This window comes from Rhodamnia argentea, chromosome 3 (genome assembly GCF_020921035.1).
Source record: "Rhodamnia argentea isolate NSW1041297 chromosome 3, ASM2092103v1, whole genome shotgun sequence".
In the NCBI taxonomy this organism is placed as follows: domain Eukaryota; kingdom Viridiplantae; phylum Streptophyta; class Magnoliopsida; order Myrtales; family Myrtaceae; genus Rhodamnia; species Rhodamnia argentea.
The window spans coordinates 5692659-5719977 of record NC_063152.1 but is presented as its reverse complement, the minus strand read 5'-3'; the positions used below and the strand labels follow the sequence as shown (position 1 = coordinate 5719977).

At 42.1% G+C, this 27319-nt stretch overlaps 1 protein-coding gene across 1 annotated transcript; it reads right to left on the bottom strand.

Moving 5' to 3' along the window:
- Positions 1-291: 291 nt before the first annotated feature.
- Positions 292-6458, bottom strand: LOC115729144 (cysteine-rich receptor-like protein kinase 44). Its single transcript, XM_030659594.2, is given in 8 exon segments — positions 292-682; positions 762-912; positions 999-1236; positions 1328-1538; positions 1685-1812; positions 1966-2100; positions 5947-6235; positions 6237-6458. Coding segments are annotated over 8 exon segments (1545 nt in total). The 5' UTR covers positions 6312-6458; the 3' UTR covers positions 292-364.
- Between the last annotated feature and the right edge of the window lie 20861 nt (positions 6459-27319).

The window sequence follows — 27319 nt, the reverse complement described above, 5'->3', positions numbered from 1 at the left end:
TTAATTCCCTCATCGAATAAAAATCGCAAAAATTAGAACAAAAATTTGTTGAATTTGCAAACTACCGTCGAGACAAAACCACGTATAATTCAAAAATTCCATCAGAACTATTGAATTTTGTAAGAGCAAGCTGTTCCAGCTGTTCATGTCTTTACACAATTAGAGTAAGGCATGACCTTTTGAGAATATCCTTCACTTCCAACAGTCCGAGTATGGATTAAATCCCAAGCCAATGAAGCCATATAACTCCCCAATAATCTAGAGGAAGAATAAAATCATGAGGATGTCTTCTTGATGATCTGAAAACCATGACATAACACGAAAAGTAGTGCGCAGCGCATGCTGATCTCCCGTTTTTTCAAGGCTACCGAGGATATAGCTCGGTCATAGAGACCTCGTTTTTTGAGACCCCATGTACCCTCGAACTGTTATCTTGTGTGGATGGCATATCCAATTCAGCACCCCCGTGGATGAAGAATGCGGGTTGCGACGGCACTTGGAGACTGAACGAGTGGCTGTTAAGCATCAGAAGGACCGAGGTCATCGTTGGCCGGTTAGCCATGTTTTCTTGGACACATAGTAGACCAATTTGGATGCACCTTGCGATTTCGGTACTTGAACCAGAAGTTAAAGAGGAATCAATGATGTTTGATATTGTTCCATCCCTCCAACTCTTCCAAACCTGCAAACATTAGACAAACATTGAACTGATTGGGCTCCGAAACGTTATGCAAAATGAGAAGGTATGTTCTTATACTCACATAGCCTATAAGGACCTCCGTGTCATCACCCACGCGGAAAAGATTGTTCCTCTGACCACTCACAATCTCTAAAACCAGCACTCCAAAACTGAAGACATCGGACTTGACCGAGAAGTTTCCACGCATTGCATACTCCGGCGGCATATATCCGCTGTGCATCACAGTAAGTCCACCATATTAGCTTTATAGTTTGCCTTTGTTCTATCTGTAAGCACTCCAGGATGTTGTAGCACTTACTAGGTCCCCACGATCCGGTTTGTCTCGGCCTGACTTTGGTCCAGCTCAAACAGCCTCGCCATACCGAAATCCGATATTTTAGGATTCATATCTGAGTCCAACAAAATGTTGCCGGCTTTGAGGTCTCGATGGATGATACGAAGCCGAGAGCCTTCGTGTAGGTAGAGCAGCCCTCGAGCAACACCCATTATTATCTTGTGACGCGTATTCCAGTCGAGATTCGCACGCTTCAGGGAATCTATGCATTTTGATAAAATCACATTCTACAAGACGTCCCTTAATCCTTTCATGAGGATCTGAAATCAGGCATGACAAGCAGAGAAACATACCGAATATGAACTGATCGAGGCTTGAATTGGGCACAAACTCATAAATGAGAAGCCGTTCAACTCCTTCCAGACAGAAACCAAGGAGCCTGACCAAGTTCCTATGTTGTAGCCTAGCTAGTAACATGACCTCATTCTTGAATTCTGTTTCTCCTTGACCAGAATTCTGTGACAGCCGTTTCACTGCGATTTCCTGTCCGTTGGAGAGCCGACCCTGGAATTTCATCAAAGTAGGTCCTCGTGAGTATCGATTGGCACATTGAAGCATTTCGAAGAGGATCAATTGATGTCATCTATGATTCTTGTGTTGCTTAAATTTTGAAAACAAGAGAGTAGAGGGTGTGCTTTGTCAATTATTACCCTGTAAACAGCACCAAAACCTCCTTGTCCAAGCTTCTTGGTATTAGAGAAGTCATCCGTTGCCGCTCTGATAGTACCGAAATCAAATTGCAGCGACTCAACCGTGCTAATTTCATCCTCAACTTCACCTAGAGAGAGAAAAACACGGCCATTTGGAGCAAACAAACAAACAAACTATTTTGCTGCTCTAAAAGCGTAGTAATTGGTCAACTTCATCGTGTCCATGATCTTTTAAACCTCATAAACAGTTTATACACTAATTCAAATAGATAAAGACTCACCTTCAACTCTTTGTCTGGCCTGCTGCTTCTTCTTCCTTCTCACCATCAGGAGTACGACAACGCCTGTAACAAGTAACCCAGAAACACTTGTGGTGACTGCAATGATCACAGTCCTCGTCCAATTGCTCTTTCCACCTGCAAGAGCACAGGCACCTCAGTTTTTTTTTTTTTTTGTCATTGCTCACTGTTTACTAAGTAATACACTGGAGAAAGTACAAAAGCGCCAATCTTATGGTGCCTTTGTTTAGCAGAAAAACTCCACAAGAACGATTTCCGGAAAAATGTCTTCCAGGAGTTATCCTTTATTTGCTGGTATGTGACCTAAATTTTTTTGAATTTTTTGTTGTTCTTCCTTCTTTTATTACAATTTGTGGCTGGCAAGGGTCGCTGGAGCTCGTCGGCCGGTAGGCTAGGGCCGCGTAGCCCTCACTCGGCCTCACCCACCGCCGCCTCGCCTCGCATACTACCTAGCAGCGTCCTCAGTGCTACGTTGTACATGTCTAGGCTCGAGATGTTATTCATGTTGTACAACAAGTAGTTGGGGTCGATCACAGCGTCATCAGTGCCACGTTGTACGTGTATCGGCAAAGATTCTCTTTCTACTCACCTCCATCTCGCTCGCTCGTAGCTTGCCTTCCTAACTCGCCTATGCTCAGTCCTCTCATTCATCTTTTACAATATACCATTTTGTTGCTAATAGTATTTTGCTGTAAAAAATGAAACCAACAAAATCAACAAAAGAAAAGCAGATTGTAGGGAGACATTGGAACTAGATTGAAAAAATAGGGAGTTTCGAAGGCCGATTATAGGGCAACACATGGTAGGTTCCATGTTTCAAAAACCAAAAACTGGTTCTAACCTAGAATCTACCCATCTTGGAACTAGATCGAAAAATTAAGGTAGTTTTCATGGTCGGTTTCAGGGCAACACATGGTAGGTTCTAGGATTCAAAAACTGGAAACCAGTTCTAACATGGTAAGTTCCAGATTTGGAAGCTACTTACTCTAAAACCGATCACCCCTAGTCAAGGTATGACAAATTACACATATATAGTTTTTTTTTTTTTTTGGTCGGATCACAGATATAGTTGAATTACCTATTTTTCAAATATCTCTCTAAATTATTTTTTTATGTGGAAAATAGAGTAATTATCTTATTGACGGTCGGTGCACTGAATGTATTCAATGTACAAAAGTTAGTTTCACTGACATTTATTAAATTGTTAAGTACATCTAGCATTATTCTTTCTTAACCGTTGACTTGAAACGTTCAATGAGTGTAGAGAACCTTCCAACTCGTCAACTACCCACAATTTTGAAAAACGGTTTTACAGGTGTTATTATTAGCGTTTTCTTTCTCGTTTGATGATCGTCATTATATTCAGAAACTTGTGTTTGAATTAATCAAAGCTGTTTTCCAAAAGCGAAGCATGGATTTTGGTCAAGATCAACATTTACGAGTAACATCAACTAACAACATTCGACATTAAACTTGATCCATCACGGTAGGCTTAATATCATTTTTGAATTTCCTTATAGTTTTACGGGCATGTGTTCAAGATCTAGGGAAGTACGAGTTTGAGCATAAATTATATTTTCAATGAAAGATTTATGGTTTAGCATTTGCATTATAAGCTGTATATTATGAAATAAAGACATTGCGAGTGCTACAACTTCCGTACGGCGCTTACTTGAGTCCCATGATTTTTAAAGAACGTTCACCATATGTGTCATGCCACGTCGGATTTCCGGTACTTGTGGTAAGCGGTTTATCAAAGTTACGACATCACTCAAGTGAGCATCGTTTAAAAGTTATGGCACTTGTGGCATTCTTTTTCTAAGAATGAGTAGGACAAACAGACTGAACCGGAAACCAGCTCGATCGGTTAGGTCTAGTTCCTTGAGATGCTACTCCAGTTCCCAATTTCATAAAATTAGAACCTTTGATTTTCGCTCCGATTCTCGATTCTAAGGGGAATCGAATCAATGATTAAAGTCCATATTGGTCATCTCTATTAATAATCCACAGTTCTATTGGACCGCCCGGGAACATGTTTTCTCGGTTCCTAAGCGGGACTCGACCGGACGGGAACCGATCACCTTTAATTTTTCGTGTCGCTCCAATAAAAGTTACTTCATCGAAATCTATGATTTCACATGCATTTCGAAAAATTGATACGAAGATTTCAGAGTATATAACATAATATTGTCTCATAAATGATGATAGAGATTGAAATGTAGACAAGGGCCACAAAGAAAAGGAAACCATTATATTCAAAGTTGATTTTTTTTTTCCCAACACGGACACTTATGGCCCAGGTCAAATGAACTAGGCGGATTGACCAGGAAGAAAGAAGCCTAGTGGGTTAGGCGGATTGACCAGGAAGAAAGAAGCCTAGTGGGTGGTCCTAGACTGCTAGTGGGAATGGCAGAATATAAAATGGTGAAAGGACGACCGCACAAAAAGTATCTTCACCAATAATTCAACATGAAATAACTTTTGAAATTGGTAGGAACGAACTTGCGTAGTCTTTAAGACGATGCATTCGTTTCACAGAGGCAAAAAAGCTTACTTAGCAAGTTCTACGTGGAGAAAATTACTTATTAATGTGGAAAACTTACTTTAGGCTCCATTTCTTCCGTGAAAATATGGTATTTTTGAAAAGCATTCTTCAAAAAGCTGATTTCAAGAACAATGGAGATATTTTTCGGTATTTGGCTAAAACCTAAAAACGAATTGAAAAATATTTTCCGTCTTTTAGTAATAAAAATCTTATTAGATCTTCTTTATCTTTGCTCAAAAATTGCTGACCTGAACTTGGCCTGTACTCACTAGCACGGTTGGTGCTAACATGACAAATTTTTATACTTAAAAAACAATTCCTTACTTTTTAATAGTTTAATATCTTTAAATATTTTTTATATTTTTTCTCTTTTTTCTTTTATTTCTTCCTCCGCTGATTGCCAGGCCTAGCCTCATCAGACTCGGACAAGTTGGAGCCTCGATTGTGGCCAGTCACTGGCGGTTGCCGTGGGAAGAAGAAAAAAAAGTCAAAATTAGTCAAAATAAAAAATTATCAAATTTTTTTACTAATTTAAATAGTTGAAAAGATTAGAAATGTGAAGAATTAGAGGGAGTAAGAGAGGAAACTTTTTTTCCTCTTTTCAAAAATTGAAAATTATTTCCCCACTTTTGAAGTTTTTTTTTTTTCATGGATGGAAAATGCTTCCTTTGATTAGTCTATTTTTCGCGAAGCAAAGGCCAAAAAGTCCGGAAAATATTTCGTCGGAAATTATTTTTTGTGAAATAAACGGAGCTTAGATTATGACAAAAAAAACAAAACAAACGGAGGCTAGATTTAAATGTAAATGCACCGTTGCTTTATCGTGGGTTCTAGTGTGACATCCAAATTACCCACTGTTAAAGCGCCGGCCCCCCAATACTTTTTCCTAGAGATCAAAAGATCCAACATCATCCTCTGTCAAATGATGTGCGGCGTTGTTAATCTTATCAGATATATATAGACTAACCCTCAAGTAAAGGTGCGTTTGATAATACCTCTATTTCTTAAAACAATTTTTATTAATAAATAAATTTTTTTATTTCTATTCTTGAACAAATTTTGAGCAGAAGAATATCTTTGATAGCTGCATAAAATTTCTATTTCCGAAATAGAAGAAGAATATAAATGTATTGGGTATGGCCCTATTAATTTATATTCCCTATATTTTATTTGATTATAAAAATGTCAATGTAGACTTAACAATTTATGTTTAGATAAAATTGGACTTTTGTAAGGACTCAACTAATTAAGATATTCAGAGATAACCTTAGAAAATACAACGTAATAGTTAGTAGGGGTGTGGAAAATACCGGAGCGAGCCCTACCCGACCCATGAATTTAAAATCAGGCACAGAATTATGAATGAGGGTTGTGATTCATGAATTTAAAATCAACAGAAAGTTTAAAAATGAACCAACCGTTGGTGACTTGGGCATGTGCAGGTGGAGGAGCAGGAGGGTTGGCCTTGGCGACCGGAGCTGGTGGTGGCGGAGAAGATGGAGGATTGCCGGGATCAGACTCGAAAAATGGGTACAAGTCCCATCGGAATATGCAGCTCGGCTTATTAACACCACCACCTTGTTTTCCGTGGCAGCATCTTTGATAATCATTTATGCATTCCCACAGGCAACTCTGGCAATCAAGTGGAGACAAATCGGGGCTGCACTGCAACAGCGCGAACATGGTCTGGAAGTTCGGCAACACCGTGCTCCCTGTTGCGAACTTGAGATCTGACGTCCCCATCGAAGCCCTCGCTGCCAGCTCCTCTGTCAAGTTCCTCCATATCGGATCGAACTGATCCTGATCCATCGGTAGGTCACCAGTGTTATAATATTCTTTGGTTGGAAATGTTTGCTTCAAGCCGTACATCGGACCATCGGAGTAACGGATGATGCAAGGAGGATCTCCTGTCCCCCAGGAGCATGCAACTTTCTGGGTAGGACACTTGATCATCAAATCTTTAGCAGCAGAGCTCATGCACTTGAAGCAAGTGTCGTTGGAAGAATCACCTCTGCAGAAACCGAGCACATAAACAGTGTCCGAGCCGTTCCCTATCTTCCCAGAGTAGAACTTGCCTTTTGAAGCCACGTTTCCAGCCAGAGTAGAGAGGCCAAGCTCACGGCTCTTGGCATAGTTGCCGGCAGCCGTGAAGTTGCCATTGTCGTAGCAGTATTGAGCGTGGGAGAGGTTGGACGTTAGGATGTGAAGACAGATAAGTACAGAAGCGAGACGAAGAAGAAAAAGAGGGATTGAAGAAGGCTGTGCAGACATGGTGTTTTCTGGCTGCTTTAGCTCCATCGTGGAAGATGAGACGTCTGAATCGTCCTCTGTGGAGGTAGTGGTTGGAGTTTGGTAATGCCCAGATACAAAGACGTGGCTGATAAAGATTGAAGCAGATGAGGACAATAAAGGAAGAAGACCATTGCAAGAATCTTCAACTTTAGGTTTCTGATATTTTCCGACACACGGCATGGTCCATGTGAAGGCGCGTTTCATCGACGCAAATGCTAAGGTCGTTTTGTTTTGTGGAAAAAAATGACTTGAAAATGAAAAATATTTCCATTTAGCATTTTCGAACGATGAAAAAATTTCCATTTATTTATTTTTAACAAATCATATAAGCGATATATTATTTTTCAAATCATTTATTTTTTACGAAACAAATAAAACCTAAATCTAACATTCCATGGTGGTGGCTTGAATGGCATGGGCTACTATTCCACAAACGTGAGGTCAAACTCACATAGGCTAAAGTTGTTTTGTAGGAGCATGGCATCTAACTTTATGCAGACGAGTTTTGGAACTTTGATATTCCGGCGGGCTGTGTCGATTTGCTCATCAATCTCGGATCTCTGAATCACAAATAGAGGGTTGATCATGGATTGGGAGACCCATCTGTCTCGCCCAAGGACGGTCGGCCCAAACGACAATACAGGGATGTCTGAGAATATGCATATCATCATAAATTGCTCAATCAGCTCCTTCTTACTTTCGTGTTCATGCCTTCGTTTGCTTAGCCAGACCCAGTGGCCACAACCTCCATGGAGGTCAATCCCACCAGAGGAGATTGTGCGTTTGTTGCCAATGGTAGATACAGGTGGTGGTAAATGATGGTGTTTGGAAAGGCTGCATTGGTGGTGACGGCGCTGGTAGTGATGTCTCGGGCGAGGCACAATGATGGTGCTCCGATGCAGCAGCAGTGGCGACATCAGGCGAGGGGTGATGGTGGTTGAAGGAGGATTTTCCTCTCTGAGAGAAAAAAACCGTTTGGGTTGCTGGGAAAGGAAAGAGATACTTATGCGGCAGCATCCCAACCATTCATATACAATGGTTGATGGGGCAGCCTGGGATGACAAATTTTCAAATTTGTCGCCTTAGGCTGTTTTTGTTTTTGTTTCGTTTTGTTCATTTTTTTTTTAGCGCCTTTTGGCTTTAAATTTTAATAGGCCGTTTAGTTTCTTGCAATTCATGTTTGAAGTAGGCCATTTTATTTTCAAATTTAAGATAGGCTCGATTTTCATTTTTTAAAATTTTTCAGAAGTTGTCATTGTAGAACTAAAACCAGAAAAATGGTCCAATTTGGTTCTTAACTACAATACAGTTTGGTCTGGTTCTGTTTTTCTTTAAACCGTACTTATGCTAATCTAACTTGGAAAATCACTTTTTGCCTCGAGCAGTAGCCTCTTCGAGGGCATGAAAGGTTTACAAAGTACCCATTAGGGGTGATCGGTTCCAGGATGGATGATTTTTACCCTAGAATCGAGAACCGCCAGTTAGGGACTGGTTCCGCAAAATGTGAACCATGAACCATCCGCTCGTTTCATGGATCCACCCAAAAACCAAACCATCGGTCCGGTCCGATTTCCGGTTGGATTCCGGTTACGGTTCTACCGAGCACCAACATCAATTAAAAAAAGAAAAAGGGACCAATCTCTAGATGTTGAAGGAGGAAAAATTTTAATAATGCAAAATAACAATGTGGACAAAGATTTAGTACCATTGCCACCTGAAAAAATTTCAATATGCAAGATAACAAACGTTGTAATATTTGCAAAAGTTATTTCAAAAGAATATATATTTGTATTATATAAAAGGACCGGTCCGGTTGAGTCGGTTGGATGGTTCTCACTCAAAATCGAGAATCGAACCGGTACCCGCCGGTTCCATAAAATTGGAACCGGAATCCGGACCGTATCCGCCGGTTACCATTCAAAATCAGCCGGTTGAGTATAGTCCAACCCGGTTTGGGTGGATCATGATTTTTTCGCTCACACCCCTAGTACCCATCTAATAAACTAACCTAGCGGTTTCTTGTTGTAGCCGTCTCAATTAACGAGCGAATCAAACTCAAGCATCATTTAGCAAATTGGAGCACACTATAAAGGGCGAGCGAGTTGGAGAAAGAGAGGAGAAATATCTTATCATGAGTAATCCTCCAAGACACGAAACTCATCCTTCATCGTGGAGATCTGGAATCAATAAGATTACAACGAGATAGTCAGTATGAGTTCTTTTAGCCACACAATTAGGCTATGTTTGATTTGGATTTCTATTCAGGGAAATTACCAATAAAAGTTGTCAATCTATTGTAATTGTATCAATTCCATCCTGAATCTTTTTTATTTTATTTTTTGCTGATTCAATCCTGAACTTTTTGCAATTGTGTTAATTCAGTACATCCGATGAAATTTTGACCAGCAGGTGACCTAATATTTTAATTATTTTTTATTTTTTATTTTGCTATTTTCTTTTTTTTTTTCTTGTTTTTCTTTCCATTCCTTGTTCTGCCAACAACCGGTCGCCGAGCCAAAGGATGACCAATGAGGCTCGACATTTGTTGTGGCCGGACGAATTGAGCTTCGCGGTTCCGGGCCGGACCAAGCACCACCTACTCCGCCAACATCAGCATGATCTCCAGCGAGCACTTCCAGCCTACATGTAAGATCTCAACCTCGCATAGCAGTCCTTTTCTTTGTGCATGATATGTTCTATCGAATATCGATATTTCAACTCCTCTTACAATGTTAATGACTTTTTTCACGTGAATTATCAAGCCACAGTAATATTGTTGTTACACATAATTAATTTTGTGACAACACTTGATCTTGACTTCCGTGATGACCCGTATATGTTTGTTTAACGTCAGTCCGCTACGATTTCATATGCACTTTGAACAATGGGAACACAGGTTCCCAAGTATATAATCTAATATCGTCTCATCAGGAAAATGACGAGAGGAAACAATAGTCTTCAAAGTTGATTTTTTCCAACACGGACTCCTATGGCCCAGGTCAAAGGTGCTTTTGCATGACAAGACTGAACCGTGGAACATGGTCAACAAAATGAAGACTGAACCGCAGGTCAAAAGTGCATTTCCAACACGGAATGTTGTGATTTTTCGTCGTTTGTCTAAGAGAATTTTTTAGTGGTTGTTACAGTCTATTTAAGGCCATATAAAAAAAAGTTAAATTTAAGTAAACTTGGTATAGGATCCACTCTTTTAAAAATTTATTGCTCATAACATATTGTTATTCTCATAGTCACCCAAAAACTATTACATTAGTAAAATCATTTGTATAGTATTTTAAAGGGTTGATGGTGTCATAAATTTTTATCCCAAATTATATCCATAAAAAACTCTAAATTGGTACACATGCAACAAATTTACTCTCTATTAATTTTCGTTAAATTGGGTTAGTACCATTAAAAATCCAGACTAGAAGGGTAAAAACTCCAAACTGGGACACCAATAGCTGTCATATGTCATCCAACTCAGCAATTTAATGGTACAATTTAACAAAAACTAACTAAAGGTAAATTTATCGCATATGTATCACTTTTAGATTCTTGATAGTAAAAAAAATTGATTTAAATTTGTCATAAATATATCAGTTTAAAATTTTTCGTGATATTAATCATATTTTACATTCGACAAGGTAGTTAAAAAAAATACGTTTGACCTATGATTTCCATGGGATGTTCATCTTAGGATGGTCGATATATCTTATCAGCTTATAAATCTTTTCTTCTGAGAAGAATATGTTGGACTATTACATCATTATTGCTAGGAGAAAACCCGCCCAAAAAAAAAAAGTGAAAAGTATTTCTGACTTTGACGGATTGACCAAGAGCAAAAAAGCCTGGCGAGTAACAAGAATCCTTTCCCATTCTTCCTGAAATGAATCCTTCCGAGGCTAGCATCGCGTGCGAGCTCAAGTATAAGGATTCTTTTCCCTTCGTCCAAGCAACACCCGTGAAGCTCAATCAGATTTTTGTGCTGAAGTTCGACCATAAGAGTGGCCTACAGTCAAATTTTCATTTGCAAGAAACAATGTTTATCTCCATGTTGTGATGTAATTCCCAATTAAACATCAAAAAAAATTCCACCTACCCAATAAACTTTTTCAAATCCAATTTCTATAATCTTATTGCCTTTTGTAAGCTTTCAACAGTTCCGAACTCATCTTTTGCTGAAGAAAATCCAAAGCGATTAACAAGAGATCTCCAGAGTTCAATAAAAAAAATAACCGATTAATGTACTAACCAAATGAGACCTTCCATGGATTAATTCTTCTCCTTCTAATAAAGCAACACATGGAGACAATAGCCATCACGAAAGAACTGTAGGACGTACCAAAGCAACCACAATGCGAAATGACTTCGAGACATTACTTGCCAACATCATGTAGAAGAATATTTTTCTCTATATTCGGTATGAATCTGTATAGCATTACAATTATTTTTATATACAATACATGGGCTAACCCTAGCACTTCAATAAATCAGGAAAAAAATGGGGAAAAGTATATAAGAAGTGCCATAACTTTTGTATGACGCTCACTTGAATGCCATAACTTTCAAAACGTTTACTTGAGTGCTATATCGGAGCAAAAACATTCACTTGAACGCTATTTTTGCCGGAAAAAATGACGTGGACATTTCACTATTATTTTATTAATTTATCAGTGCCACATGGATTTTCTTTACATTTTTTTAATATTTTCTAAAACTTTCTTTAATTTTTTATTCATTTTAATGTTTTTATTTTAATTTTACTTATTTAATATTTCGAAAAAAAAGGGCAAAACCCTTGCTTTCTCGGTGGTGGCCGGCGAGGGTCGCCGCCGGCCACCACCGAGAAAGCAAGGGTTTTGCCCCCTTTTTTTTTAATATTCAATAATTAAAAATCCAAAAAATGAAATCCGTAAAAAAAAAATAAAAACTAATGAAAATTTCCACATGTACATTAAAATATTCAAAAAATTGGTTCGCCGGTGCCACGTCGGCTTTTCCGACGTCCACATGAGCGCTGGCACTCAAGTGAACGTTTTGAAAGTTATGGCACTCAAGTGAATGCCGTACAAAAGTTATGGTACTTCTAATGTACTTTTCCCGGAAAAAATGTAATAAAAGAAAAAATCCCTAATTTGTAGGAAATACGGTTCACGCCAACACTCCCCCTCCAACGGGTGAGAAGATGTCTTTGATGCGCATCTTGATGAGTGAGCTCTAAAACGCTCTACTTGACACAACTTTAGTCAATACATCGGCCAATTGATCTTCAAATTTGACAAAAGGTAACTGAATTATTTTAGCATCCAAATTCTCCTTGACAAAGTGTCTATCAACCTCAACATGTTTGGTTCGACCATGCTAAATAGGGTTGTAAGAAATAGCTATAGCGGTTTTATTATCACAAAACAACTTCATCTCAAACTCTAGTGAATACCCAAGTTCGAACAACAGCTTTTTAAGCCATAATAACCGACACAACCCTTTCCCTACTCCTCTGAATTCTGCCTCGGTACAGGACAAGGCTACAACCTTTTGCTTCTTCTTCCTCCACGTGACTAAGTTACCTCATACAAATGTGAGATAACATGACATCGACCTTATATCTATTGCATTCTCTGCCCAATTCACATTCGTATATCCTTCCACTGCAAGGTTAAATATCGAAGAATATGATGCACTGCATTCATATGTTCTTCATTAGGAGCATGCATAAATTGATTGACAACACTTACTGCATAAGCAATAGCTGGACAAGTGTGAGATAAATAAATTAATCGTCCTACTAACCTTTGATACCTCTCCTTATTAGTCAACACTTGAGCAAGCCACTTCCCAAGTTTATGGTTTTGCACCATAGGAGTATCAACGGGTTTATAGTCCAACATTCCCACTTGAGTCAACAAATCAAGTACATATTTTCTCTGTGACTAGAAAATTCCTTCCTTAGACCTAGTTACCTCAATACCCAAGAAATACTTCAATCCTCCCAAGTTCTTCATCTCAAACTCTTCTACCAACTTCTCTTAAAGCCTCGAAATTTCTTCAATATCATCTCATGTGATGATCATATCATCAATATTTATAATTAGGGCAGTCACCTTAGCTTGGCTTTGCTTCAAAAATAAAGTGTGATCTGAATTACTCTGGGAATAACCGTACTTCCTCGTGGCTAAGCTGAATCGATCAAACCAGGTACAAGGTGATCACGTCAAACCATATAACGACCTCTTCGGTCTACAAACAGCATTCGGCTTATCAACACACTCGTATCCAGGTGGAACTTGCGTGTAAATCTCTTCCTCCAATTCTCCATGAAGAAATGTATTCTTTACATTAAACCGATGTAATGGCCAATCCAAATTTGCAGCAAGTGACATCAAAACCCGTACGGTATTCAATTTTGCATTTGGAGATAAAGTCTCTTAATAGTCCACACCATAAATCTGTGTGTATCCTTTTGCGAGCAATCGAGCCTTGTACCTCTCGGTGGTACCATATGCCTTGTGTTTAATGGTGAACACCTATCTACACCCCACGGCTTTCTTCCCTTATGGAAACTCTACAAGCCTCCAAGTCTGATTTTATTGTAATGCTTCCATCTCCTCCTTCATAGCTTGGACCCATTTTGGATCCTTCAAGGCCTCTTCCACCTTATTTGGAATTTGAACAACTAATACATTTGGCACAAAATCCTTACAAAATTCTAACAGCCTTCTTGTTGACACAAAATCTGGAATGGGATACTTAGACCTTCGCTCCTCCACATCCGGTAAGTACCAACTAGGAGGCTTGCCTCGGTTATACCTATCAGAGAGTTTATATCTAACAACCAAATCAAAATTATCAGGAACCTCAAGATCAAGAAGAGAGCTTATCTTGGGATCATTCTCAAGAGAGTGCTCAGGCGCTGAAGAAGGGGTAATTTGCGAAGGAGCAGGCTGATCTCGGTCATTAGGTATAGATATAGGCTGCTGGTCATCCCTACTTCTAGCTGGAAAATGATCACCCTCTCCCTCATCATCTGCCATCATACCTTCCCCTCATTTTTTACCATCGAACTCTAGCCTAAGTCCTCAACAAATTGAACCATTAGAATTTTCCATGAGCTGGTAAATGGTCTAGCCCCTCCTAGTTGCACCTCGGACTCCACATGTCCTCCCGAATCCATACCCTTCGTGCCAATGTCCCACAAATTTTGCGTTTCACTATAATTGTCCCCTTGAAAGGAATAATGGAGTGGAGAAAAAAAGGACTCGAGACTCCGAAACGTCGGGTCCATGGTAACATGTGTCTTCTTGGTCGTTGGATCATAGTAGCAATGCCCCTTTTAATGAGTTTCGGAGCTAATAAATGCACACCTTACTGCACATGGGTCTAGTTTGGTGTGTTGATTCTTGTGAAGATGCACAAAAGCCACACACCCAAACACTTTAGGACGTATTGTCAAGACTAAAGGGAGATGCACAAACCGGGATAGAACTTGTAATAAAGTTTGAAATTGCAACACACGAGAGGGCATATGATTCATCAAGTGAATGGCTATGATCACCGCTGCATCCCAGAAACTTTTTGGAGCATTACTGCAGACCCGAAGAGCTCTCACCGTCTATAGAACGAGGAGGTTCTTTCGTTCGGCCACACCGTTTTGCTGAGGGGTTTGAGTGCAAGCGGTTTTATGGATGATGATCATGTTCCTTAAAATAAGAGGTAAGGTATTAATTGATATATTCCCCTGCCTATGCGAAAAATTTGAATACGAGCTCTAAATTGAGTGGTAACCATTTTATGAAAAATGCGGACTATGTTAGGAGCCTCATCTTTATACTTTATCAGATATAACCATGTCATACGAGTGCAATCATCAATAATGGTTACAAACCATCTCATTCTAGACGTTGTAGTAATTGGAGAAGCATCCCATACATCATAATGAATCAAACAAAAAGGCTTGCTACTTTTGTTAGTGTAACGCTCGGGAAATTCGAAATTTGTAATTTGCCCGAATTCAATAAAAAGAAGAATTATTATTGAATTCCAGTTGGGAAAATTTCGGATCGTAAGGACGAAAGTGACGAATTTTGGACGATTCCCAAAATGTCGTTCGATTTCGATTGGGCTTCGAAATCGTAGTCGCCACGACTTAGGATTTTTAATCCTCGCTCCTAGACTTTTTTCGGATTGAGCCTAACCCGTGAAAATCCAAATTTTATTCCCAATAGGTTGAGCCAAAAATTCGATCGGTCTCGATTTGTCAAATTACAAAATCCCCTATGGATATTATGCATATGAGACAAAAATATTTAATTTTGATGAGATCCGTGGACTCAACCTCAATCAAATCAACCCCCCACCAGTCAAAGCCAAAATTTCGATCGGTCCCGATTTGTCAAATTACGAAATCGTCCATGGATATTATGCATATGAGATAAAAATGTTTAATTTTGATGAGATCCGTGAGCTCTACCTCAATCAAATCAGCCCCCCACCGGTCAAACCAGTCAAAGTCTCTCTCTCTCTCTCTCTCTCCCCACGTATCCGCTTCCCCCTCCTCTGTTTTGCATGACAGCCCCCACCGTGCACCTCATCTTCCTTCCTTGGCAATTCTTGAGCGACACCACCAGCATCACCGACCACCACAACCTCAACCCGCCACTAGCCTCCATCCACCTCCATCCGATTGCCGTAGATTGCCGGAAGCCATGTAGAAGCCCTTCCGTGCGTCTACCCCGTTTCGGCCTCAGTGGGTGTTCCGAGCTGCACTAGCCGCCGAGCCACTTCCGACCACCACTAGCCACTACGTTGTTGTTCCTCCAACCCCCGGACGTCGTCCCACCGCCGCACGCCGCCCCGTGAGCCGTGAACAGCCGCTCGAAGCTCGTTGCTCTGTTTTTTGTCGCCGGGCCGCCGTAGCTGTTCTAGCCTCCTCCGTCCAAACCCACAAGCCACCGACCACCCCCAATCGTCGCCCTTCACCTCTAGTCGTCCCTTAAGGTCGTTGGAGGCCGATCGCCGCCCGTGGAGCCCCGAAACACCCCCGGCCGAACCTCCCTTGTTTTGAACCGGTGTCCCCTATTTTTGTGCCAATTCTGTCCACCACTGCTCAACCCGCCTTCCGCCACTGCCTTCGGCGCCTCCAGCTGCAAGCCTAGAGACCCCCCGACCTTGGCTAACCCTTCCCCGAGCCTTTGGACGCCCGAAATCCCCAAAAATAGCCCTGTTTCCACAGTTCAGATCGCTTCCCTATTTTTACTGGTTACTATTCACCACCGACCGCCACTATTCCGGCTCATGCTCCTAAGTCTCGTGTCGCTGTCCCGAGGTGTCACCAGGACTTTTGGGCCACCTTTAACCAAGTTGGAAGCCCGGAGTTGATCGGGCCGCGAGTCGTCGATCATCGTTGTCAAGCCGAGCCGAGTTCGTGTCCCCACCACTCGAGTTGAGACCGTCCGAGCTATTTTTTTTAATTGTGAGTTAGTCCCTAACTCTTGGTTAGGACGCTAATTGCGTTCGGATTTAGATTAATTAGCTAATTAGAGTGTTTAGGTAGATTAATTACGGTCGGGCTAAATAGAAACGTGGCTTAGGCTAAATAACCGTAATTAGTTAAGATTAGTCAATTAGCTAGGTTGTCTGCGGCTAACCGATGAGTAGAACTAATTGATTTGACTGATTACGTTGATTGATCGTGAGCGCGCTATAGGTCGGCGACGAGTGTGCAATTGACGATCAATTGAAATTGAAATTGGAATTAATGATCGATCGGCTGCAATTAACTAACTAACTTATGAATTGTTGGTCATTAATGCCAGATTGGCTTTTGATTGCCATGGGGGTCCGATTAGAGGTTAATCGCCTCAAATTGATTGGTTTGTCGGTCGATATAATTGCATATTCATGTGACCACATATGAGATCAAATTGCATGGTTTTGTACGAAAATGGCCTTGGGCCAAGTATTTGAACTTATGAGCGTGAGCATTCAACCCAATTCCAAGAAATGAACCGGCTGATTGTCGAAGTGCTTGAGTGGTCACATAATGGGATAATTCCAACGATCATTGTCTTCCGGTCGATCGGTCCCGGCATTCATTGTCTTCTGGTTCTTGAATGCGCATCGATCATTGTCTTCTGGCTATTTGTTTGCCAATCGTAGCTTGTGATGGCCCGAAGCCTTTTAAGGATTCTTGTTAGCTTCGTGTTGGTCGACAATCGTTGTCTTCCGGTTAGTTGAGCGGAGTCACATGGACTATTAGAAGCCATCACCGGAAGTAAGGGACGATGCTTGGTCCTACCGTAAGAGCACCAACCGACTAGTGTCCCGGACCTACGGGTTAGTTCCGATAATAAATGGACTACGTATGGTGTCCTGTGCATGCAAGTCTTGTGATACTTTGCTAATGGATTAATTGGTGTGGTTGGTTTGATTGTTGAGTCGAGTCCGCATCGCATTATGTGTGGCCTGGAGGGTAAGCTTGTATGTGGTTGAAATATCTGCTCTTTAGTGATGTGATTGATCGTTAGGATGTCCGAGCGAATTAATGTCCTAACCGGTCTTAGGCGTTGACTCACAGAGATTTTATATCTCACCCTGTCGTTGTTAAACATTTTCGGGCCTTTAGCCGTGGAGAACTAGAAGTGGATGTGGACCCTATGGGATAGGTTGGGGAGTCGTGTTAATTTTAACCCGTTATCTCGGAGGGTTGTAGAAAGTAGCCCGAAGAATGGGCTTGTGGATATTTCACATCCTTGGGTTAATAAAGATAATTAAATACAAGGTGATTTTTGCTGATCTGTTGTGATTTGGTTGGTGTAACTATCTGTTTGACTATCCCTGTCATTTGATTTGATTTTTTGGGGAGTGCACGTTTCTCATGTGTAATTGAAGATTAAAAATAAAAGGGATCGATGACATGCCCGGGACGTTATTCTTTTTGACTCGAGGCGTTTTGGTAGGAATCTTGCAAGCCCAAGAGTCGGGGCGTGACAATTAAAGCTCAAAGGAAAACAAACATGATGACTCTTTGCCATAATACATGTTTAACAATGAAAAGCAGAATCCGATAAACCACGAAACAACTTAGGAAACAAATACTTCAAATATCTAAATGACGGTGTCCCAACCGATGGTGCTACAACCAAACATCCTTCTTCTTATTAACGAAAGGACCAGGAGTGTGATAGATGCAGCTAAAGCCGAGATCATCCACAATGTATAGCCCCTACTTCTTAGTACCATGCCTAGTAATCTCCTTCGTGAGAATGTCCTGAAACAAATAGAAATCTAGGTACATAAGAACACGGTAATTCAACTCATCAGTAATTTGTCCAATAAACAATAAATGGCTGAACAAAGAGGGCACAAGTAATATGTGAAATAGAGAAAGAAATGGCGTGAGAGCCACACTACCGATCTCGGGGACTAGACAGCAATGTCCATTAACATTATACACATTGTCTTGCTGCAGTGAGATATAATTGACTAGGTCATTGGGGTCGGGCCTTATGTGATTGGTAGGGCTTGAGTCGATAATTCAGCCATTGTTTTCACCATGACGAGTAGTGATGAAAACAAAACCATAATTACCTTCGGGAGGAAGGGTGAAAGAATTAGCTAAAGGTATCATCGGGACCAAGGAAAGAGATTAACTCCTAGTTACCAAGGATGCCTGCTCTGCACTTGCCCGATTTTGCTTCAGATTTCTTCTTCTTTGCTTGAAAATTGTCCCACCAAGCCGGGAATCCATGCAGCTTAAAATAAGTGTCCCTAGTGTGTTTGGAATTGCCACAATGAGAATAGCTGTCGGGCACCCGAGACTTGGCCTTGATAGCGGATCGAGAGCACTTGTCACGCCCCGATCCTCGAGCGCGCGGCATCCCTATCATCTCGTCCCTCGGGTTAAAAGGATAGCGTCCCGTGCACGCTATCAACCCATGAGATTAACTACGCATGTGGAAACGTATAATATTCCCGGACAAAAATATAAAATAGGGATAGGCAAGTAGGAAAAACTCATTAATTCAAAAACATCATTTAATTTACAATCACGTCGTGAGTCAACCGAAATGACACGCTAATTGATCCCATACTTCGGGACGGGGTAGGATCAACTTAGTACCTACTCCAAATAGGGCTACGTTACTCTCATCCTTATTAGCTTTTCAAGCACTGCTAGCTACATCACTTAGAACCCGAAAATAGTTTAACAATGATGGGGTGAGATATAAATCTCGGTGAATCAACGCCTAAGCCTGGCTAAGGCGTTGATTCGTCCGAAGGGTCCTATGAGTCAATCACATATTGATATATAAATATCTCAATCACATGCAGCTTACTCGCTGAAAATCACACCGTATGCAATACTCAACATAATATGCCACACACAACAACCCATACGCATCATGTCAATAGCATACGTAGACACCACACGTGGTCCGATTATTAACGGCCATCCGGCCCAATTGCACACGACCGGTGTGGCTTTACACTACGACCGGCGGTGTCTACCGGCGGGACCATGCTTCGTTCCTTACTTCCGGCGACGGCATCTAATAGCCCGTGTGACTCGTACGACCGACACGACACGGCACTATCGGGAATCCCTGTAGGGGCTTCGGTCCGTCACAAGCTGCGACCGGCATCCGTCAATCCGTGTGATCCGTACGATCGGCACGGCACGAATTGACGTGCATCTAACAAGTCGTATTATTCCGTACGACCGGCATGATACGAACTTGACAGGAATAATCCATCGTATGACCACTCAAGCATACTCAGTAAATAACCAATTTATAATCCACATTTAGTCAAATGCTCACGAGATATGCTCACACCGCAAAACTCTTGAGTAATCACACAAATGCATATGTTATCCATGCGACTTCGCATCCATAAATCAAGTGATCGAACTCCAACCAATCAATCAATTTAACTAGCCATCCGTCAGGACATTTCATCAATTAATCTATATAAATTATAATCGAGCGTAGAAAAGTAATTTAATGGCAAACAATCACTCCAATCGTACGTAATTAAATTCAGATCATCAATCAATCATACGCTCATCCTTGATCTATTGTTCGCTCGCGATCAAGCAATGTCAACCAATTAATCACTTATTCTGTCTAAACTAGCCTCAATCAAATTAATCTAATTAATTAGGGCCATTTAGCCTAAATCGAGTCTCTAGCCTAAACCGGCCCTAATTAATATACCCAAACACTCTAATAATCTAATTAAACTAATCTAAACGTAATTAACGACTTAGCTAAGGATTAGAGGTCGACTCACCGTTAATTAGATGTGGCAATCCTTGAAAATCCTTTCGCACGAGCTTTGGACTTGGCCCGGAAACTTTTGCCCACGGACTAGGCCACTTGGGCTCCAATTCTCGGACACTTGGCCCGTGGTCTCGGCACACGGACCTGGGTACTCGGCCAACTTGGCCCACGGAGCCGGCACACGGCCCAGGATCTCGGCCAGCTTGGCCGGCCCTCTCGGCCCATAATCTCGGCCACGGCCCAGGTCGGTGGCCCACGTTTCAGGCCCGAAACAGGGCACTCAGGAAAAAACAGAGCAGGCACGGCCGGGGTATTGCAGCCGTTGTTCGTGCGGCTTGGAGGGGGGAGCTGGCGGCTTGTGGCGGGAGACTTGGAGGACCTCAAAGAATGTCAAGGGAAGTCGCTAATGGCTCGTAGTGGCCGGAGCAGTGGCTACGGGCTACAAACAAAAGCGGAATCGCGGCACGAGGTGGAGGCGAGCAAGGTCTCCGGTTTGGGCTGTTCCGGGGTTCCGATGGTGGTGGAACTTCATGGGGTTGACAATGGTGGTCTGAGTGGGACTAAGGGAGGTGGCTAGTGGCTCTTGGTGGTCGGAACAATTGCGGAACCAAGTGGCGCAGCAATGAGCAAACCAAAGCAGAAAACGGGAGAAAAAAAGCAGAAGCTTCGGTTCTTGGGGCTGTTCGGGGTTCGGTGAGGGATTGAGGCGGCTCAACGGGGACGGGATAGGTGCGGGGGTGGTCGAAGGAAGGATCGGACCTGCAGCAGGAGCGAAAACAAAGCAAGGGCAGCAATTGCAGCAACACAAAGGGAACAAAAACGGGGCTGCAGCGAGGGAGTCGAGCCGATTCGAGGCTCCCAGGGGCTGCTGCGGCAGTGATGATGGCTTGAGATGGTGGTGGACGGAAGCTGGGGAGGTCGGAGAAGGTGGCTGGAGGTCGAGGTGGCGGTGGTGTGGCGGCGGCACCCCGAAAATGGCCGCGGCAGCAGTTCCCGCCCAAAACAGGCGGGGGCTGCTCGGGGTTGTCTTGGCCGGTTTTCCGACGGCTCCGGTGGCGCGACAATGGTTCGGCGGTGATGATGGAGTTCTATGGTGATGGTAGTATAGTGTGGTCGCTCGGGTGGGGGCATTTCCGCAAGAAAAACGAAGAAGAAAGAAGAAGAAAAGAGGGGGAAGAGTCGGGAGAGAGGGGGTTTACGTGGGGGAAATAGAGAAAGAGAGAGAAGAAAGAGATAGGGTTGGCCGGCTGATTTTTGGACTAAAGAGATAAGGTGGGTGCCACTTTAATGAATTTCCTTGTCTTGAGCTCATAAAAATCCTAGGGCGTTACAGCACCCACCTCTACCCACCAAACTGCCCTCCATCAACTACAAAGAAGGGTGTCCTCGATCGCCCGTGAAACTATTGTTGTACCCATAGGAAAGCCATTGGCATTGGTCAACATCACGATTTGGCGCAGACGCATGCGTAGGCTTACTCAACGGTAAGGAAAGGCTGCATTTGCAAGACATATGCACGAACCTTATCAAGACGATGATCAAGTCCATCCAGAAAAAGGTAAGCCCCATATCCTCTTGAACAACATTATTGTAGCCCTCAATATATAAGGGACACACCATAGGATTAGGTCTACAAAAATCAATTTCACGCCAAAGTCCTTGAAGATCATTTTAGTATTTTTTGATTGGTCCTCCAGTTTGCCCGAGTTGTGATACCTAGCGCTTTAAATCATACACTTGGGAAGTATCGATGCCATAAAAAAAGTGGTAGCTATGAAATCCTACACAACTTTAGCGGTAGGGAATCTGATAAAATTGCCAATCAACGTTGGATCCATGGAGTTGATGAGCCATCCTTTCACGATCAAGTTCTCGATTTTCCACTTCCAAAAAATAGGATCCGTAAGCAAAGGCTAAGGGATGTGTCCATTGATATACCCCAACTTGTCTTTGCCTGTGATGTGCATCTCGACAACCTGAGACCATAAGCCATAGTTGTTTCCATCCAATTTAATTGCAATTTGAGATGAAGCCAAATCATTTTGCGGTGTTGGTGCCGGAGGAGGAGGAGGAGGAGGAGGAAGATTCTGGTTCCGAGTTAGAATCTAAGTCAATCTTGTGGTCAAATTCTCCAAAAACGCTTTCGTGGTTGAATTTCCCCCTTGATTTTAGTGGGGAATCACTGCTCCTCTAGGGTTTTCATCTGCCATGGATTCAAGGTCGAGCGTGATCATGCAAGACGAAGTCGACCAGCTTGAGATAATGGTGCGGTGAAGAAGACGAGTAGTACTCAAATAGAAACGTATAGTACTCATAAGGAGCAAACCTTTGGCTCTGATACCACGTACAATAATATTTTTCTCCATATTTAGTATGAATCTATACAACATTACAATCGTTTTTATATAGAATACATGGGCTAACCCTAGCACTTCAATAAATCGGGAAAAAATTGTAATAAAAGGAAAAATTCCTAATTTGTAGGAAATATAGCTCACGCCAACACATCAATCAATGTGTTTAATGAAATTTACAATTGAAGCTCATGATTATTCGCATTTCGCATTAAAATGATTCTTTCTATATCACGGACGTCCAAACATTCGGCTCTACCATGGATAAGCAATTTCATGTGTATCGGGTAGGACTTTATCCCACCTAAAAGACGGGAGACTTTTGAATGGGAGTTGGGATTCATGAATTTAAAATCAGAAGTAACCTTAAAATTGAACCAACCATTGGTGACTTGGGCATTTGCGGGTGGAGCATGATGGTTTGCCTTGGCGACTGCGGTTGGTGGTGGCGGAGATGACGGAGGATTACCGGGATGGGACTTGAAAAATGGGTACAAATCCCATCGGAAAATGCAGCTTGGCTTTTCAACAATGTCACCATGTTTTCCATGGCAACATCCTTGATAATCATTTATGCATTCCCACAAGCAACTCTGGCAATCAATCCGAGACAAATCGGGGTTGTACTGCAACAGTGCGAACATGTTCCGATGGTTCGGCAACATGGTGCTCCCTCCCGCGAACTTAATCTGTGATGTCCCAATGGAAGCCCTTGCTGACAGCTCCTCTGTCGAGTTCCTCCATATCCGATCGAAACTAATCCTAATCCATGTGGATGTTGTCGGTGTTATAAAGCCTTAACGTCGGAAATGTCCGCTTCACATTGTAGGTCGAACGATCAGAATAACGGATGGTGCATGGAGGATCTCCTGTCCCCCAGGAGGACGCAGCTTTCTGGTTCGCATTCTTGATCATGAAATCTTCGGCGGCAGAGCTCACGCACTTGAAGTAAGTGTCGTTCAAAGAATCTCCTCAGCAGAAACCAAGCACGTAAACAACGTTCGACCCTTTCCCTACCTTCCCGAAGTAGAATCAAAGCCATGTTGCTAGCAGAGAAGAGAGGATAAGCTCGCGGTTCATGGCGTAGTTGCTGGTGGCCGAGAAGTTGCTCGTGTTGTAGCAGTGTTGGGCACCGGAGAGGTCGAACGCTCAGACGTGAAGATAGAGAAGGACGGAAGGAAGACAAAGAAGAAAACGAGGGATTGAAGGAGGTTGTGCGGACATGGTGGTTGCTGGCTGCTTCATCTCCATTGTTGAAGATGAGAAGTATGAATCGTCCTCTGTGGACGTCATGTTTGGAGTTTGAAAATGCCTGGAGAAAAAAAGGTGGTGGATAAAGGAAGAAGACCATTACAATTCAACTTTAGATTGTAGAATTTTTCCAACACAAGGCATGGTCCATGTCAAAACGCGTTTCGTAATCAAGAAATTATGCCAAAGAAATTATGCCAATGAAATGCTAAGGTCCGTTTGTTTCGTAGAAAAAAAATTGATTTAAAAAAAATATTTCAAAAAAATGATCGTTTCTACCATTTCAAATAATTAGCAAATGAAAAATATTTTCATTATGGACAACAATTCATGTCTAAATATTTTCTTAAATGAATACTTTTCATCCATTCAATTTTACAAATCATAGAAGTGATTGATTTTGGGAAAATGTTGTCTAAATCATTCCTTTTTTTTTTTTTTGCGAAACAAACTAAATCTAAATTTGACATTCCATGATGGTGGCTTGAATGCTACGGGCTACTATTTGTTGAATTTCCTAACACTATTCCTCAAACGCAAGGTCACACTCTTGGAGGCTAAAGTTGCTCGTAAGAGCATTGCGTGCATCTTTGCTTTATGGGGATGAGTTTTAGGAACTTTAGCAATACAACGGGCTGCGCCGATTTGCTTGTCTATTCGGTCTCGCCCAAGGCACGGTAGGCCGAAATGGCGACATGGACATGTCTCGAAATTTGCAAATTAAAATCAATTGCTCAATCCTTTGCTTCTTACTTTCTTGTTGACGCCTACGTTTGCTTAGCCGCACCCAGTGGAGACTACCTCCATGGTGGCCAACACTACCACAAAGAGAGAGAGAGAGAGAGAGAGAGAGAGAGAGAGAGAGAGAGAGAGAGAGAGAGAGAGAGCGGGCTGCGCCGATTTGCTTGTCTATTCGGTCTCGCCCAAGGCACGGTAGGCCGGAATGGCGACATGGACATGTCTCAGAATTTGCAAATCAAAATAAATTGCTCAATCCTTTGCTTCTTACTTTCTTGTTGACGCCTACGTTTGCTTAGCCGGACCCAATGGAGACTACCTCCATGATGGCCAACACTACCAGAGAGAGAGAGAGAGAGAGAGAGAGAGAGAGAGAGAGAGAGAGAGAGAGAGAGAGAGAGAGAGAGAGAGAGAGCGGGCTGCGCCGATTTGCTTGTCTATTCGGTCTCGCCCAGGGCACAAGAGGCCGGAATGGCGACATGGACATGTCTCAGAATTTGCAAATCAAAATAAATTGCTCAATCCTTTGCTTCTTACTTTCTTGTTGACGCCTACGTTTGCTTAGCCAGAGCCGGTGGAGACTACCTCCATGGTGGCCAACACTACCACAGAGAGAGAGAGAGAGAGAGAGAGCGAGAGAGAGAGAGAGAGTTTGTGTTTGGTGCTGATGGTGGATTGAGGTGATGGTGCCGACGGTGGTTGTAAGTTGCGTTGGTTGTGACACCACCGGTGGTGGAGTCGTGTCGGGTGAGGCACGATGATGGTGGATTAAGGTGATGGTGATGATCCCGACTTCACAATTCCATACAATGCGTTACAAAGGTCGCGCATCTTTTGATGTTGATTTCGCGATTCCATACAATGCTAGTCGTCTCCGCGGTTACCCGATCCAATTCGATAAAGATTGGGCATCTCATGATTATACTTGTTTGGCCTGTGACATGCCTCGAGTCAATGTTCATCATATATAGCACATTATTGATATGCCAACGGGCATGTGGCCTTGCTAGGAAAATGGTAGGGGTGGAGCTAGAGCTTACTAGGTCCAGGGTTTAATTCAAGCGAGCACCGCACACACATGTATACAAAATACAGAAATGAGATAGAAAAAAAAAACACCAAAGAGGTAAACTGGATTTATTGTGTTTTTATTGGGTGGTAAGCCACGGAGATAAACACCACAAAAGCAAAAAAGAAAAAGAGACGTAGAAAATGAAGGCTTCGCGTGTTTCATGAAAATGAATTAATTAAAAAATATTTTCATAGACAATGGCCGTTTATAACGCTTTAAATAACTATTAAATATAATACGTCTTCTTTACTAACATATAGATTCCCTCATATATAATCTTTTCATAATTTTTTGGAGTTTGGATAGTATTTTAAGTTTCAACGGGGAAGTAAAAAAAAATGTATATTATACCTATGAACTCCATCCGAGGAAGATCTTTAGGATGGTCAATATGTTTTGTCACGCCCCAATCCTCGAGCGCACGGCATCCCCGTCATCTCGTCCATTGGGTTAAAATGATAGCGTCCCGGGCACGCTATCAACCCATGAGATTAACTATGCATGCGGAAACGTATAATATTCCCGGACAAAAATATAAAATAGGGATAGGCAAGTAGGAAAACGCATTAATTCAAAAAACAAGATTTTATTTACAGTCACATCGTGAGTCAACCGAAATGACACGCTAATTGGTCCCATACTTCGGGACGGGGTAGAATCAATTTCGTATCTACTCCAAATAGGGCTACATCACTCTCATCCTTATCAGTTTTTTAAGAATTACTAGCTCCATCACTTAGGACCCGAAAATGGTTTAACAACAATGGGGTGAGATATAAATCTCGGTGAGTCAACGCCTAAGCCCGACTAGGGCGTTGATTCGTCTAGAAGGTCCTATCAGTCCATCACATATTGACATATCAATATCCCAATTACATGTAGCTCACCGCTGAAAATCACACGGTATGCAATACTCAACATAATATGCCACACATAATAACCCATAGATATCATGTCAATCGCATACACGGACACCACACGTGGTCCGATTATTAACGACCATCCGGCCCAATTGCACACGGCTGGTGTGACTTTACACTACGACTAGCGGTGTCTACCGGCGGGACTAGGCTTCGTCCCTTACTTTGGGCGACGGCATCCGATAGCCCGTGTGATTTGTACGACCGGCACGACACGGCACTATTAGGAATTCCCGTAGGGGCTTCGGTCCGTCACAAGCTGCGACCGACATCCGATAATCCATGTAATCCGTATGACTAGCACGGTACGAACTTGCCAGGAATAATCCATCGTGTGACCACTCAAGCATATTCAGCAAATAGCTAGTTTATAATCCGCATTTAGTCAAATGCTCACGCGATATGCTCATACAGCAAAACTCCTTGAATAATCACACAAATGCACATGTTGCCCATGCGACCTCGCATTCATAAACCGGGTGATCAAACTCTAACTAATCAATCAATTTAATCAAGGTCAAACATATCAATACGAAGATTCACTCCAATCTCAATTATTTAGCCTAGATTAGTACGTAAATTCATTATTAATCAATCCGATTCGTCCATCAATCGCACACTTGTCTCTACTCTATCGTTCGCTCGCAATCAAGCACTAACAATCATTTAATCAATCAATCAAATTTAATCAGTCACGGAACCCTAGCTATCCGGACTAGCTTAATCAATTAGGGCCATTGAACCTGAGCCAAGTTTCTAACCTAAACCAGCCCTAATCAAACTACCTAATACCTAATAATTTAATTAAACTAATCCAAACATAATTAACGACATAACCAAGGATTAGAGGTCGACTCACCGTCGATTAGATGCGGCGATCCTTG